The sequence below is a fragment of the Protopterus annectens genome, chromosome 1.part0 (genome assembly GCF_019279795.1).
Source record: "Protopterus annectens isolate FY-2018-M chromosome 1.part0, PAN1.0, whole genome shotgun sequence".
Taxonomy (NCBI): Eukaryota; Metazoa; Chordata; order Ceratodontiformes; family Protopteridae; genus Protopterus; species Protopterus annectens.
In genome coordinates, this window is record NC_056725.1 from 1226655816 (window position 1) to 1226672346 (window position 16531).

The 16531-nt window shown below is 40.4% G+C and overlaps 1 protein-coding gene across 1 annotated transcript in view; it reads left to right on the plus strand.

The window, feature by feature from the left end:
- Positions 1-16531, plus strand: part of WDR35 (WD repeat domain 35) — a 2872164-nt gene that overhangs the window by 2007457 nt on the left and 848176 nt on the right. The window contains exon 21 of the mRNA XM_044065775.1: positions 6155-6301. Coding sequence (XP_043921710.1) covers positions 6155-6301 — 147 coding nt within the window. The remainder of the gene's footprint in view (positions 1-6154; positions 6302-16531) is intronic.

Genomic DNA, 16531 nt, shown 5'->3' on the forward strand with positions numbered 1-16531 from the left:
CCCTACCAGCGCTCCTGAAAGGAGGCCTGACTGTCCTGCTCTGGAGGCAGTCAGGGGTCACTTATCTTTGTATCCAGATGCCTGGCTCAAAATAACAAACGACAACTGGGTACAAGATGCCTGGCTCAAAATAACAAATGATAACTGGGTACAAGTATAGTTTCCAGAGGATATTTCATTCCTTTCGCCACTCCCCCCTCCATTGACAACAAAAGTCCTGGGCATTCCACCCAGTTACAGGGAACAAGCAACAATAGAGGTTCAAATGTTGCTAAGAAAAAGAGTCATCCAACCAGTCCCAGCAGACCAGACAGGATCCGGAACTTACTCAAAATTCTTTTTAGTTCCAAAAAAGGGGACTGGAGACCTACTTTGGACCTCAGCAGACTAAACAGATCTGTCAAGAAAGAGAAGTTCCGGATGGTCATGCTTCAGTCGATACTTCCCCTTTTAGGGAAAGACAACTGGATGTTGCTAGATCTACAGGATATGTACTACCATATAAAAATGGCCAGACCATCCAGGGATCATCTGCGTTTCAGGCTGGGAGCCAATCATTACCAGTTTCGAGCCCTGCCATTTGGTCTCACTGCAGCCCCCAGAGTGTTCACTAAATGTATGGCAGTGGTTACGGCTCACCTGAGGCGTTTAGGATTCCAGGAGTTTCTGTACCTAGACGATTGGCTCCTCACCGCCGCCACCAGGCATCAGCTAATACAAGCCAGGGACACCACTCTTACTCTCTGCAATCATCTGGACATTACAATAAATTCAGAAAAATCTGCCTTGTAGCCATCGCAACATATCGTTTTTAGAATTGGACACCACCACCACCACTTTAAAACTTCCAGCAGAAAACATTTTACTACTTCACCAGCAGGTCCACAACATCATATCCAAAGACAAGGCTCCAGCATCAGAAGTGCTAAAGTTGTTAGGCATGATGGCAGCTGCAATATTAGCAATACCATTGGGTCGCATGCACATGTGGATTCTACAATGGCTGTTATTCACTCAGTGGTCTTACCAAGAACTCCCAATGTCTCATCTCATAATTATCACAAACACATGCAAAAAGGATCTTCAGTGGTAGTTGACCTATCTTCATGTGACGATAGGTCGTCCTTTTATCCTACCCTCACCAGTGGCCACAGTGACCACGGGTGCTTCTCTGATAGGGTGGGGGGGCATTTTCTGGGAAGAACAGCCCAATGCACATGGACCGAACAGGAGACACATCTGCATATCAATGTCCTGGAGATGAGAGCGGTACTTTTGGTGTTGCAGTACTTCCAGGACTCTCTCCTTCTGGGGACTTTTGCAATTCAGACGGGCAACATGCCAGTGGTCTGGTACTTGAACAAACAAAGAGGAACCAGGTCCTATCCCCTTTGTCGCAAGGCCCTAAGACTATGGCAGTGGGCTACATCCACTCAGAGCTTTCTGATAGCAACGCACATCCCAGGGAAATCCAACGTGATACCAGACAAACTGAGCAGGGCAATTTTGTTGCCTCATGAGTGGTCCCTCAAAAAAAAGATAGCGAAGAGAATATTCTGCAGGTGGGGCCAGCCTTGCTGTACCCTTTTTGCCAACCACATGAACAAAAAATGCAGAAGCTACTTTGCCCTGATTCCCCCTCCGGGAGAATCCCCAAGGGATGCATTCATACATGATTGGTCTCCGGGTCTCCTCTATGCATTCCCACCAATTCTCTTGATACCCAAAGTATTGCAGAAAGCAAAAGCCCTGGGAAGGACTATCATTCTAATAGCCCGTCATTGGCCTCATCAGATTTGGTTCCCATTCCTTCAACTTCATCTGTTGGAAGAGCCTTGGATTCTGGACCCAGTTCCAGACCTTCTGATACATTCGTCGGGGGCTCTTCATCCCTCTCGTCAGTCCCTGAAATTGACAGCTTGGCTTCTCCAATTCCCAACATAGCTAGGTTCCATAACCTCTCAAACGAAATGCAGCATATATTGATATCTTCTCATAAGTCCTCCACTAGGAAGCTATACCTTAGCAAATAGAGAAGATTTTCTGTATGGGCTTCTCAAAATAACATTGATCCCTACCAAGCCCCCATTTCCTCCATATTAGAGTTTTTGACTATGCTTTTCAATAAAGGCAGCAGCAACCGTTCAGGTACAATTTACCACCATCTCTAATTTTCACCTTGGCTTTGAAGGATTGAACATAATGTCACACAAACTATCCAAAGCCTTTCTCAAAGGGACCTTCCATCTCAGACCACCTGTGAAATCCCCTTATACCCCATGGAACCTAAATTTTATGCTTTCACACATTATTCTCCCACCTTTCGAACCAGCTTTCTCATGTGATTTGAAATATTTGTCATGGAAGACTATCTTTTTAGTAGCCATCACTTCTGCCCATAGAGTGTCAGAGCTACAGGCCTTGTCCATAAAGCCGCCTCATTTGATTTTCCATATTGACAGAGTGTCCTTGCAAACAAATCCTTAATTTTTACCCAATGTTTGTATTGAAGCTAACCTTAACCAGATCATAGATTTACCAGTGTTCTTCCCCAAACACACCAACAACATAGAGTATATGCTGCACAAGCTTGATGTTCAAAGACAGCTCAGATTTTACCTGGATAGAACAAAAGAGTTCAGAAAATCAGAACAGCTTTTTGTTTCCTTTTCAGATTCCAGAAAAGGTATGCCAGTGGCAAAAACAACACTATCTAGATGGCTATCTTATTGTATCACCTGCACTTATTCAGCTGCCAACTTACCCATACAGCATAAAATTAAGGCTCATTCTACCAGAGCAGTGTCCACTTCTTCCTTTTCCTCTAGGCTTCCTATAGACAACATTTGTGCAGCAGCCACTTGGTCAAGACCTCATACCTTTATCACTCATTACACAGTTGACAAGGCCTCCAGGGACAGGGCCTCCTTTGGTTCTGCTGTTCTGAAAAACATACTCCCGTGAGCCACCTGAGAAAGATGGTGCTTGCGACGCTAACCATCTGTAAAAATGAACAGCGAGGTAGAACAACTTCACATAAAGAAGTTATGTACTCACCATAACGTTCTATATGAGTTGTTCATCTCGCCTTCATTCTTACTTCCCATCCTCCTACCCCTTTCAAGGTCTTGTTCCGAGGACCGAGATGCTAGTTTTATCTTGGTTGTTCAGTCTTTCTATGGGTTTTCTCCTAAAGCGTGATAGAGTGGCACATGGTATTATTAGATGCAGCAAACAAGATCTGAGGTAACTCAAGGTGCATCATGGGATAGGGACTTGGCCTTGAGCTGTCTGAAGACCTAGAGCTTTGTAGTAGGCTGACTCGGAGTCGAGGATCGACTCCAAACCCATCTGTAAGAATGAAGGCAAGATGAACAGCTCACATGGAACGTTATGGTGAGTACATAACTTCATTTGTTTACCTAAAATTAGTAAAGGAAGGCATTTTTGTGTAATTATCAGGCTTTGTGCCCACTGAATGACGCACAGCAACAGTTATCCCACTCCACAAAGGGGGAGCCACCACGGACCCCGGGAACTACCGCGCCATTAGCCTGACGAGCCTGGTCTGCAAGGCTATGGAACGTATCATCATGGAACTTATAAACAATGACACTAGTAATCTCCAGACTGTGGACCCTACCCAGTTTGGGATTGTAAAAGGCAGATCATGTCTCCTAAACCTAATAGACTTCTTTGAAGCGGTCACCAAAGCTGTAGATGAGGGTAAGGTGGTTCACACAGCCTATCTAGATCTTGCCAAGGCTTTTGACACCATCCTCCACTCTGGAATTATAGATAAACTCACTAAACTAGGTATAAATCCCTATGTCACAAGATGGGTTGCCAGCTGGCTCACTGACAGAACCCAGACTGTGAAAGTAGCAGACTCTAAATCCAACTTCAGACCAGTGACAAGTGGAGTACCACAGGGTTCGGTCCTAGGTCCTCTCCTGTTTGATATGTACTTCTCTGAAGTACAGGCTAACACAGAAGTTTTTTGGCTAACAAAGTTCACAGATGACTGCAAACTAGGACCCATAATCAAAACTCCTAATGATGTGGACATGCTACAAAAGGGCCTCACTGAGACAGATGCCTGGTGTCAAAGCCATGGCCTCAAGCTCAATGCCAAAAAGTGCATTGCCATCCCTTTTGGTAAAAACTCTGTACCCATGAACTACCACATAGGCGGTAGTCTACTTAACACCGAAAGTGTGATGAGACCTTGGGACACAGGTGGACAGTAGTCTCTCCTTTGATAATCACATCGCCACAGTAGTCAGGAAATCCTTCTATGTGGCACACCTCATCACAAAAGGTTTCTCATCCAGGAAAAAAAGAGGTCATTGTTCCCCTCTACTCATCCCTCATTAGACCCATTATAGAGTACAACATCCCTTTTGGTATGTACCTCACAAGACATCTACAACAACTGGAAATGCCACAGAAATATCTCACAAAGAGGATTACTGGCCTCAAACAGATGCATTATGCAGACTGTCTCAAAAAACTCCAGCTTTACTTTGTCGCATGTCACCTACTCAGAGATAATCTCTGCCTAACATACAAAGCTATGTCAAACCCAGAGCTGTTGGACATGCTCCATGTAAAGAAATCCCAATCCCTCCGAGCTACACGCTCTAGGGACCTAAACCTTGTCACCACAATAAACAGAACATGCTGGAGGGATAGATTCCTGTCCCAGAGACCTCCCATACTCTGGAACAAACTACCTATCTATATCAAACAAAGCTCCTCATTAGCACTCTTCAAGAAAAATCTTGATGATTGGATGGGAGATAGGAAATTCACCCCCGGGATCACTTCTGTGGCTCTGCTTGACAGCGGCACAGGAAAATCATTTTCTTGGGTGGCAAAAGCCAAGGTACCGTTTGGCTAGGCTTATATAGGCCCCAGGGCCAATAACCTAGTACCTACCTATGAAAATGTTCCTTGTCAAACATGCTTCCTTATCATCTAACTCCACCCTTTGATGATGCAGTTGTAGTTAAAATATCCTGTAGTTTATAAAATTCATCATGGGATGGTGCATTTTGTTCCACTATAACCTTAATCATTAGCAGAGGATCAATTACCTGTTTATGTCTGGCCAAATACACCAGTGAAACTCATGATGCTCAGCTGCTTCTTTAGAAATGCATCCAAGCTTTGCCAGTATTTCACTGTAATATCTGGTCCCACTCAAACCCACCATCATAGCAAAATAGCAAATAACCCAGTTCAGATTAATTTAGATTGTATTTTCCCTGAGCTTTGGATAATGTGGAGTAAGTTCACATGTTGACAGTTATATTCATGAACTTAAATACTATTGAGACTGGGCTGCGGAAAGCTGCTGCAGCAACTCTGAGCAGCATATTGAGGGCAAGGGTTATGTAGGGATATTTTTTGGCAAGGTGAAGTATTTTCTCTTACTGTTAGCAGCATGCTTTTTAGTTTCTTTAAAACTACTTGTATTGTGTATGTTTAAACATACAATCCTGTGACTGATTTTATAAGTTCCAGCTTCTCCCCCAAACTTTGTCATCAAATGGCAAAGCCATTTGATAAAACATAAGAACACATGTAGCTGTGCTGTTTAAAAATAAAACACTGTTTTCTGTAATTATTTTATAATGCCTACAGTGACTTATTTTTCATAAAAATATTTAATAATTGGAAGCTCTCCTGTACATTGTGCAACTGCTTTTTAATGATTCAGAAAAGTGACCGTCAGATGTTTGCATTTCATCTTTAAAACTGTGAGAGGAATATGAAATTTCTTATGCACTGAACTCCCTGGGTGGACTGCCGAAATAACTCCTCAAAACATCATGTCCAGGTTAATATCACTATGACTTAAAAAACACAGATTTCTGCAGTGACAAGATAAAAGCAACCTTCTGGTAATGGCTAGACACACAAGGCATTGCAGTTACTAGTTTAGTAGGTAAGGAGTTGGCCGACCAAAGAGTGAGAGAGAGTTGCATACATAGGTAAATAGCAGCAGGTCAGTGATTACTGTACTTAGTGTTACTCATTTGTGTGTCTACAAAACATAATATTTTTAAAGATATGGTTTGTATATTTCCACTGAAGTTCTTACCCTTACTGCAGTGAGAAGTATAAATTTCTGTTTTGATGTTGGCAGGGATCTTGCCATTAGCCTTCGTATTAAACTTGGAGACTGGTTTAGAGTCCTGCAGCTCCTGAAGACGGGTTCTGGTGATGCTGATGATACTCTTCTTGAACAAGCTTATAATGCCATTGGAGATTATTTTGCAGATCGACAAAAATGGTAAGCACTGAAGTTAACCCCTTAACTGTTGAAGTTTCATTATTTCTGGCTGCAGAACACTTTCTGATTTTTATAATTTTTGCTGTGTATATATAAATTCCTGTGTCTCCAGAATGCTTTAGCATTTTTTATGAAATTTTCAGGAAATACTACTGGTTTAATTAACTATAAAACAAACTTAGATTAGGCTAATACCCTCATAGTTAAAGTTTTAGTTGTTTATTCACATTTAGTGAAAAAATCAATTTTGTATCATGTTATACCTCAGTGTGAGAAAATACTGAATTATATAATTTTATACAGAAATACATATTCTTTTTGGTCCTGAATTATATAATTTTATACAGAAATACATATTCTTTTTGAAGCATAGAGGGAGGGCATCTGTTTACACCACTGATACCCCAAGCATTAGAACAGACTGTGCCTGCTGGGAATACTCCTGATTCCCACGCCCCTGCCCCAAAGAGACTTGACCGATTCTACAAGGTCTCTGAGGATTGCAAGTTTCTTTTTAAATGCCCCTCAGCTGATCCTGTTGTGGTTTCCATTACTTCAGATAAGTCCTCATGGTTACCTCCTTCCACCAAATTGCTTCCTTCCGATAAGGAAAGTAAACTTTTGGAAAGGTTGGGCATGAAGGTATATACCTGTTCTACCTTGGCTATCAGGGCAGTTAATTACCAGACTCACATGTCTAGGTATGCTCTGGCTTTGCTAAATCAGGCCACCCAGGGTCTTTCCTCTTTGCCTGACTCAGAGGTTAAGTCTCTGGTCCTTTCTGTCTTATCAGCCTCTTCCCAGGTAGCTAGATATTCGTCAAGTGTAGCTATGATGCAGTTGAGGCCTCTTCCAGAGCAGCAGCTTCTGCTTTCAGAAAGCATTCCTGATTGTGTCGCCAAGGCAAAATTGCTTGATGCTCCTCTGGATAATTCCTCTGTTTTTGGCAAAGCAGCTGCAGAATTATTTAAATCACTGCAGGAAAAAGGTAAGGATCTCCAGAATTTGAAACATTTACTGGGTTCACCGGTTACAAAATTTCATAGACTTTTCCCTGCCAAGACGACTTTTGTCAGGAAACCCGCTCGCTCCTCCACTTCTACTCCTTCTGGAACCAGACCATGCAAGTCTTCCAGGAGACGCCCACAGGTCAAGACTGTTACTCCTACAGCTACTGCTGCTGTTGCCCCTCCTCAGCAGCCTTTTCAGCCCAGACAAAGTCCTCTGTGACATTTTGCACCCTCTTCCAAGTCATACCCTTTTGTCCCTTCACCTCTCCCTTTCCCTTTCCCTTTCAGCCTGGATGGAGATCACTCAGGACTCCTGGGTGATTTCTGTTGTCCAAAATGGATACTTTATGACTTGGAAGACCCTCCTTCCTTTTCAGGGGATACCCCAACCTCCCTCCAGTCAACTGCACTTGCTTCCCTTGATACTGAATCAACTTTCCAACCAAGGCACTCGCTACAGACCAACAGGGAAGTGGATTTTATTCCATGTTTCTAGTTCCAAGGAAAGATGGACCTTGGAGGCCTGTCTTAGATCCTTCCCTGTTAAACACCTTCCTGGTGGTGCCTTCTTTCAGAATGTTATCCCTGCCTACTCTCCTGCCCCTGGCCTCCCTCAAGCATTTTTAGCTTCTGTGGATCTCAAGGATGCATACCTGGATATCCCTATACACCCTCTCTTCAGAAGGTTTTGGCATTTTTTGGTGGGTTCTTTCCACTTTCAATTTACTGCCTTGCCCTTTGGTCTTTCTACTGCTCCAAGGGTATGCATAAAGTGCCTAGCCCCAGCCATTGCCCATTTAAGGCTGAAAGGACTTCAAGTTTACCCATATTTAGATAATCTGCTGTTTCTGGCCAGCAGCCCAGACCTCTTAACCCAACATCTGAACCTAGCCATTCCTTTTCTGCAGACACTGGGTTTCATATTAAATTTCAAAAAGTCATGCCTCACACCAAGTCAGGATCTTGTATTTTTGGGGCACAGGTTCCACACAGATTTGATGATGATTTCTTCCCGCGAAGAAAGCAATTTATCTCAGGACATTCATGGAGACTCTTCTGCCTCTTCCTTCAAACACAGCCAGAGAGTTTCTGAGATTGCTGGGGTTCATGGCCTCTACTATCCCCATGCTGCCTTTGCAAAGCTGCACATGAGTAAGTTCCAGTGGTTTTTAAAGACAGTTTGGTCCCGGTATTCTCATCCCTTAGATGTTATGATTCCCCTTCTTCCCTGCCTGAAAGCAGAGTTAGGTTAGTGGATGCAACAACTCAGTCAGAACCCAGGCCTACCTCTTTGGGTTCCGCAGCCAGTTCAGCAACTCTTCACAGACGGCTGAGACTTGGTTTGGGGTGCAACCTTTGCTTCCAGGAAAGTTCAGGGCCTTTGGTCCCCTTTTCAAAGGAGGGAACATATCAACATCGGGGAAATGAGCACTCTAATTCTAGCCCTACATACCTTTCACCCCCTATTCTTGCCAGGACCCCTAAAGATCCTCACAGACAATACCACGATCCTTTGGTACATAAACAAGCAGGGGGGCACAAAATCTTATTTTTTCTGTCGCTAGGCCATCAAATCTTGAGAACTGGCTGCCCTGTACAAAGTGACTCTGCATGCTGTGTACCTTCCCTCGGCTCAGAACATGGTGGCAGACGCATTGAGCAGATCCATGACACAATCTCATGAATGGATGCTTCACAGGGATGTGTTCCTGAATCTAGTTCACCTGTTGGGTACTCCAGAACTGGACCTTTTTTTGCCTCCCCTATGAGACAACTTCCCCTCAAGTGTGGAAGGTGGACGCTCTTTCATTCTCATGGAAGAGGATGTTTCTCTATGCATTTTCCCCTTCCCCTTAATTCAGAAAGTCTTGCTGAAAATTCTACAGGACAAACCCAAAATCTTGCTAATGACTCCCTTTTGGCCAAGACAGCACTGGTTCCCCCTTCTTCTGCAGTTAGCCAAGGGTCATCACTGCAAGTTACCTCAATGGATGGGACCTGCTCACTCAGGACAAGGGATAATTGATTCACCCATGTTTTTCAACTTTACAACTGATCTTGTGGATGATCAACTTTTGATTCCTTTCAGGCACCAATTCTCTAAGGATATGCTAATAGTTTTGCAGGATGCCGGGAAACCCAATGCCAGAAAATTGTACATTGCCAAGTGGAGAAGATTTTCCATTTGGTGCCAGAAAAGGAAAGTGGATCCCTTTGGTGCAGGCATTCCTTTAGTACTTTCTTACCTGTGTGAGTTGCTCAACAGTGGTTTCCCTTACTGCTCAATTAAAGTCCACCATTCTGCCTTGTCTGCCTGTTTCCCTTTGATTCTCCCCTTAGCTTCCAGGTTAGAAGCTAAGCTTTTTTGAAAAGACTTCCTACATTTAAGACCCCCCCCCCCCCCCCAGGAAACCAGTTCCTCCTCCTTGGGGTCTTAACTATGTGTTGGAAAAACTTTCCCAGGCCCCTTTTGAGCCAGCAGCTTCTGGCTCCCTAAACTTTTGCACATGGAAAACCGTGCTTCTTCTATCCTTAAACTCTGCTAGAAGGGTCTCTAAAATTCAAGCATTGATGGCTTTGCCCCCTTTCTGGTCTTCCATAAGGACAGAGTACCCTTGAGAACCAACCCTACCTTCATGCCAAAAGTGATGAATGAATTGTCTCTTAATCAGTCCATCCAATCACTTATCTTCTTCCCTTCACCTCAGTCCTCTAGTGAGAGGATTTTACGTATCTTATATGTACACAGACAACTTAGATTTTACCTTGACAAGACTAAGCCTGTTAGGAGGTCTGATCAAATTTTTCTGTCCTTTCATCCCAGGGCTCTGGGTTTGCTTGTGTGCTGACAAACTATTTCCACATGGATCTCCAAAGCTATAGTGTTTTGCTATGAATTCCATGGAAAGTCCTTATCAGCATCTGCACTCTACTAAGTCAGTTGCATTCTCAGGGGCTTTCTTCAAGGGTCTCAATGATCATTCCATATTGGAAGCTGCCACCTGGTCATCAGTTCACACCTTTATGAAACATTACAAATTGGACATTGTCTCTAGATCCAGAGCAGGATTTGCTAGCTCAATTCTGCATGGATTCTTGGAAAATGCTTCCTCTTAGTTTCCCCTACTTTATCCTCCTCCCTGGGTCCTCTTTCAGCTCTTGAACTCTCCCATATGTAAAGAATACTGCAACATTGAATAGAAGGACATAGAATAGTTGTGTAAAATCTTACCATAACCATAGATGTCCTTCTCTTCTATGTTGCAGTATTCTATCCCACCCCCCCACCCCCCCCACAGCTTGCTCCTCTCTAGGATGATCTCTCTAGGCTCCTTTTTGGCTTTCCTTCCCCATGGGGCTTTCTTATGCTGAAGATGATATGTGCTGACGTCCCTTTTATGGCTGACGTTGTCTGTGCCTGTGTGTGATGTCCTATATACAGGCCGTTGTTCTAAGTTTTTATATACAGGCTGGGAGTTGGGTTGTGTAGAATACAACCCATATGTAAAGAATATTGCAACATAGAAGAGAAGGACATCTATGGTTATGGTAAGATTTTACACAACTATTCTTTCTATGCTATTATTTCTGTTAAGTTTCCAGAAAGATGTTCTGAAAAAATGTACTCATCTGAGTACACTGAGTATGCCTAGCTACACCCTTATCTGGAAGGTTCAAATGGTGGGATAGGATGATGCAGCCAGCAACCTGCTGTCCTGTACTAAGGGAGGGTAAATAAAGGGCTTGCTACCTCTGTGATCTCTGATGAAGACCAGGAGTCTTGCAGCCCAGCAACAACACAAGAGAGAGAGAAGCATGTTGTTTGATATTATTGCATATATCACTTATCCTAGGATACTGGAGGGACTTGAACATCTGCTACTACATGTTGGCTCCTAATGCCTTTCTACTGCTTTTTTATTTGGTCCTTGCATCTTGATTCTTACAATTACACTGCAAGGCTGTCTTCCCAAGTAGTCATGGGGCCCACCTGAACAAAGGACATGACTGGGATTGCCCACAGAGTAACTATAAAAGTATATAAGGAGAGTAGAAAGAAAGCTGTGGAAATCAGCTATAGGGTAAGTGGTAGATCAAGTGGAGAAGAACAGTTTAAAAAATGCACACTTTTTTAGGTCTTGCATTACAGCATCATTATATATTTGTTTCCGTGATATTTTTTTATTCTCAAGAGAACTGAAAACTACATTTTGTTCTCTAAAGAAAACACATTGCAGTTTGTGAATTTGCAAAGTCTGTTCTATCCTATGTTTGATCTTCAAATGTCAACATTTCTGTACTGTTGTAATATATTTAATGGAATTTTCAAGATAAGGACCCCTAAGTATATTGTAATTTGCACAAGGAAAGCAGACAACAGAATGTCAAACATGAGCACACCTATCTGAAAAGTAAAACATGATGATTTTGCTGCAGCCTATTAAATAACTGAAAATATCACCTTTTGTGGGAAAAGAGTATTGTTTTTGATTCTGGTTTCTTAAGAACGCACCGATGATAGTCAAATACATATTGACCTCTTCAGAATGAAAAAATGCAAAATATAAATGTATATTGAAAATGAATGGCATAAAAAGCAAAACACATAAATGAAATGGCTATGTAAATGACTAAGAGTGCTGGTGCTGCCTAGCAATATAGGACCATATATCTAACCATAAGAAATATTACAACACAATTTTCATTATAATATGTAATGACCCTTAGCTACAGAAGTGATTCTAGGTGTAAAGATAACAAGACACAACTTTATCATCCTGCAGTGCTTTATTTGCATATGAGTCTAGGTTGGAGGTGTCATAATCCCAGTGATAAATTTCCTTTTCAGGAGAAATAGAATGTGTAATACTGTTGCAAATGTATGTTAGTAAAGACTCTGACATTTAACATAGTACATAAAGTGGAAATTATGTACAATGCAAAATATCAGACTGTGAAAGTGAATGCTCATGATCTACTGCATGTATCTGGTGCCTGTATATAAAAGGTCATATCTCAGTCACCTTTTGAGATTCCAGTAAAAGTTTTCAGGCCACAGGTGGGTTACTGCTGTGGCCATTTGTTGTACCTCAGATCACTCATCTTTTACCCCATATCCTTCTGATGCAGCACCTACACCAATACCATAAATAAAGAATACAGTGATATGGTTTGTTACAACTTTTACTTCCTCTAGATAGTCAAAATTTATCATCTTCTCGGTGTACTACAGGGGCCATGGCCAACTCTAGTAGGGCCGATCTGAGGACCTCACTAAGCCAACCCTCCAATCAGTAGTAGTGACAAGCAGTGTGTATAAAGGGCAGGGACCTAATCAATACAAGATTATGACCTGCACTTACTGGGAATTGCAGTCTCTTGTCCCTATCATGAATGGGGTTCAGCAGATTACCTGGACCTGTCGGCCAAGGGTAGACACACACTGACCGGGGTTAGCCATGTCCTCTTTGGCTGTTGGCATCCCCTCAGTGGACAAGGGAGAATCATTGTCGCCAGTCCTGGCAGACAGAACAAGTAACAAGGAAGGTTTCCCCATTGTTGTAGAATGCAGTGGCCATCCGTGAGGAAGAAGCTGCTGCCATTAGTAAAACTGTTGGCCCCATTTTTCTTGTCAAAGAGAAACAGAAAACCAAGGATGTATCTACTTCTCAAATTTCTTTGGATAGGAATAGTCTATAGGGTCTGGCTCAAGGTTTAATTCAGCCTATTGATTCTTCTTGAAAAGTAGTTTCTGGTAAAAGAGAGGGATTACTATTTTCCTGAAGATATTCAAGATTCCAAATCTCAACATGAAGATCAGGGAAGGATATAGAATTTTTTTCTCAGATTTCTGATTCAGACTTGGAGAAACAGCTCAGTTTCTTATTCCCCCTGTGGCGCTTTCTCTTTCTCTGAGACTGTTACTGGAATATGCCAGTGTTTTCAGTAGTAGTACACTGCAGTTTCTAAGTCCTTCAAAAAAGTTGTTACAGAAGGATTTTCCAGAACCTACACCCATTCCTCCTGTTTTGTCAGGTTTAGATGATGTGTGTTACTATTTACAATTTTACTAATAGTCAGCCAGCTGTACCTAAAAGGCAGGCAGGATGTATAAAGTTCCTCAGTCTTTTAAATCTTTATACACTGTTACCAAACTTGACCCAGCAACTGTAGCTTTAGTTGATCCCACTGCTGCTAAGCACTTAGTTAATTCCAGTCAATCTGCTTTAAATAACTTTGTTTCATCTATTACACAGGTCACTACTCATTGTTTGTAGTGTGTGTATGATTCTGTTGTTACTTCTTCCAGGGTATGGCCACATGTACTGATGTTCTTCGTGTTTCACTGTTGCAGTCATCACATTTGGGTTATCTGCCTGCAGGTAGCCCTCAGCCGGCCTGAATACCAGAGTCTTGGGATTTCTGCATCAGATGCTGTTGCTTCTTCCATGAGGTCAGGTCATCAGGGGTATAAAACATGCAGCCAACGCAATTACATCAGTTTTTCTTGCCCCAAATGTCAGGTGCCCCCAAAATAGGAAGCAATTACAGAGTATGTAATACCCCCAGCAAAAAACAAATACCAATGATATAAGATATGCCAGACAAAAAGGATAGGAAATAAATCAAGAGAAGTCAGGGGGCTGGCTGGCAACAGTGAATACACTTGAACATCTACATTTATTGTAAGTGTACACAACTGTACTTTTTGTGGAGGTTTACATGGCTATATTCTTAGAACCTTCCAGATGATGACAAAAAATAAGATTTTAAATTCTCTCTTGGACAGATTTAATGTTTGGCATCTCTGCTGCAGAGATGATCAAAAAGTGTGATGAATGGGGCAACCTGATATACACCCTCCTTTACAATTTTTGCAAAAAAATAAATAAATAAATAAATAACAGAACAAACATTCTCAACAAAATTCAGGTAACCATATGTTTAAAAAAAGAAGGCAAGGCAGGTCCACAAAAGAAGTATCAAGCCTCCTAAAACCAAGGACAGTCCAAAACGTCCGAGTAACTATTCAAGAGACCTTTTGACCCCTTCCCACCCTGGCTGATTTTTTTCTTCCAAAAAATCTGAATCTCCATTTTTCTCTATGGCAACAGACGTTTCAGACAAATGGGTTCTGAAAATCATTCATCAGTGTTACAGATCTACCAGATGAGATTCTTCTGTTTCCACCTGTTCTTCATCACATCCTGTCCCAAGGAGTAATAGAATCAGTTCCTCCTTTCCAGGTGTGGAAGGGTTTTTATTTTTTTTTTTTCAAAACAGGTTTATTGTTTTAACATATAAGAGAAATATCATAACAATTTTATACAAGTAATTAAAAATAGGTATTATTATAATATTCAACAAAACAACTAAAGTATTTACAAAGACATCCACTACAATCAGATCAATTAATTAAACTAAAATACCATGCTATTGAAATTAAAATTTTTTTAACAAATTTTGTAAATTATCCCATACAATAAAATAAGATGTTTTTCTGTTTGTTCTAGTCCTAATTGTGTTTATTTCCATATGGCACACTATATTCATAACATTTTTAAATTCATTGAACGAAGGAGGTGTATCTGAAATCCAATTTCTAGTTATTATTTTCCTAGCCACTGCTAGAATAGACCATAACAATGGAAGCTTAACCTTTTTAACACTTTGAGGTACAGGTGTGTTGAATAATATAAGAGATTTAGAAATAATGAAATTATCTGTAAAAAGAGCCTGCAAAAATTCATTAATTGACTTCCAGTATTCTTTCAATTTTATACAGTCATAAAACATATGAGCCCAGTCAGCATTAATTTCTACATTACATCTCTTACATAGATTATCTTTATTATTTATTTTATTCATCATCAAAGGTGTATAAAAGATCTATGTAAAATTTCCATGTATAAAGTCTCCAGACAATGGAAGACGTAGTTCTATAAGCAGATTCCAATATATATTGTTTATCTTGTTGATTTGGTGGGTCCCCATTAATAGAAGTGAAATAATTCCAGTATGAATCTACACTGTAAAACGTTTCTTGTCTGATAACTTTATGTATGTATGAAAGTTTACCTTTATCAGAAACTTTATGTTGTAAATTTAATATCAAGTAATCAATCAGTGTTGGAATAGATTCTTTAACAGTTATTGACATTAAATCTATTTTATTAATGAGATGTTGTTTAAAGGTCTGAACCTCTAACCAGCAAGTTTCTCTTAGATCAAATTCTTGTTTTAAGAAATCTAGATTTTTAACTTTATTATCAGATATCAACTGATACCAGTACTTTAGATCATTATCTATAGCTAAATGAGTTCCTTCAGAAGTAGATGACAAAAGCATACCCTGAGTATACATTATAGGAAATACAATAAAAATCCATTCCCTATACTTAGGGTGCATGAATATAAAGTTACGATAACTAATAATAATATTTAATGGGTAACAAACCATATGTTTAGGTGTAATAGGTGAAGTACAAAATTCCTTTAGTAACCATAACATGGAGCTATTTACAATCATATTTTTATGTGTTAAGGAGATTTTCATGAAGTGTATACTAATTAGCTCCCAATAATCTTTCCATTTTGTGACATATGACTGATCTATTAATAAAGTAATAACTTTTACAATAGAAGAGATAGTATATAAATTAAAGTCTGGAAAAGAAATACCCCTTGAGACCAGCTATTAGTATGTTTCTTTAATGCAATCCTAGGTCTATTAGGTGCCCATAAGAAATTTAACATTAGTGTGTTCAGTTTCTTGATAATTATTTTTGTAGGTGGAAGTATTATTGATTGTATTCAGTATAAAATCTTGGGGAATATTATCATTTTAATAATTGTAAGTCTCTCCTCCATAGTAAAAACATATTATTCCAGGTATTAAAAAGATTTTGTATATTAAGAAAACAGGTATTATAATTATTATATATAATAGATTTAATATCTTTAGATAGTATTATACCTAAATAAGTTATCTGACCTGAATTGGGTACATATTTAGTAAAATCACTAATGAGAATATTTTTTCGTGTATATATAGGTAGTATTTTAGTTTTTCTTCATTGAATATTAAACCAGAAATACTTTTAAAATTCATCATGTTATCAAATAGAGACTGTATAGAAGAATTAGATCCTGCTGATGTAATTAGAACATCATCTGCAAAAGTTGAATTTTGGATGTTGTATTTTCATCTATTTCAAAA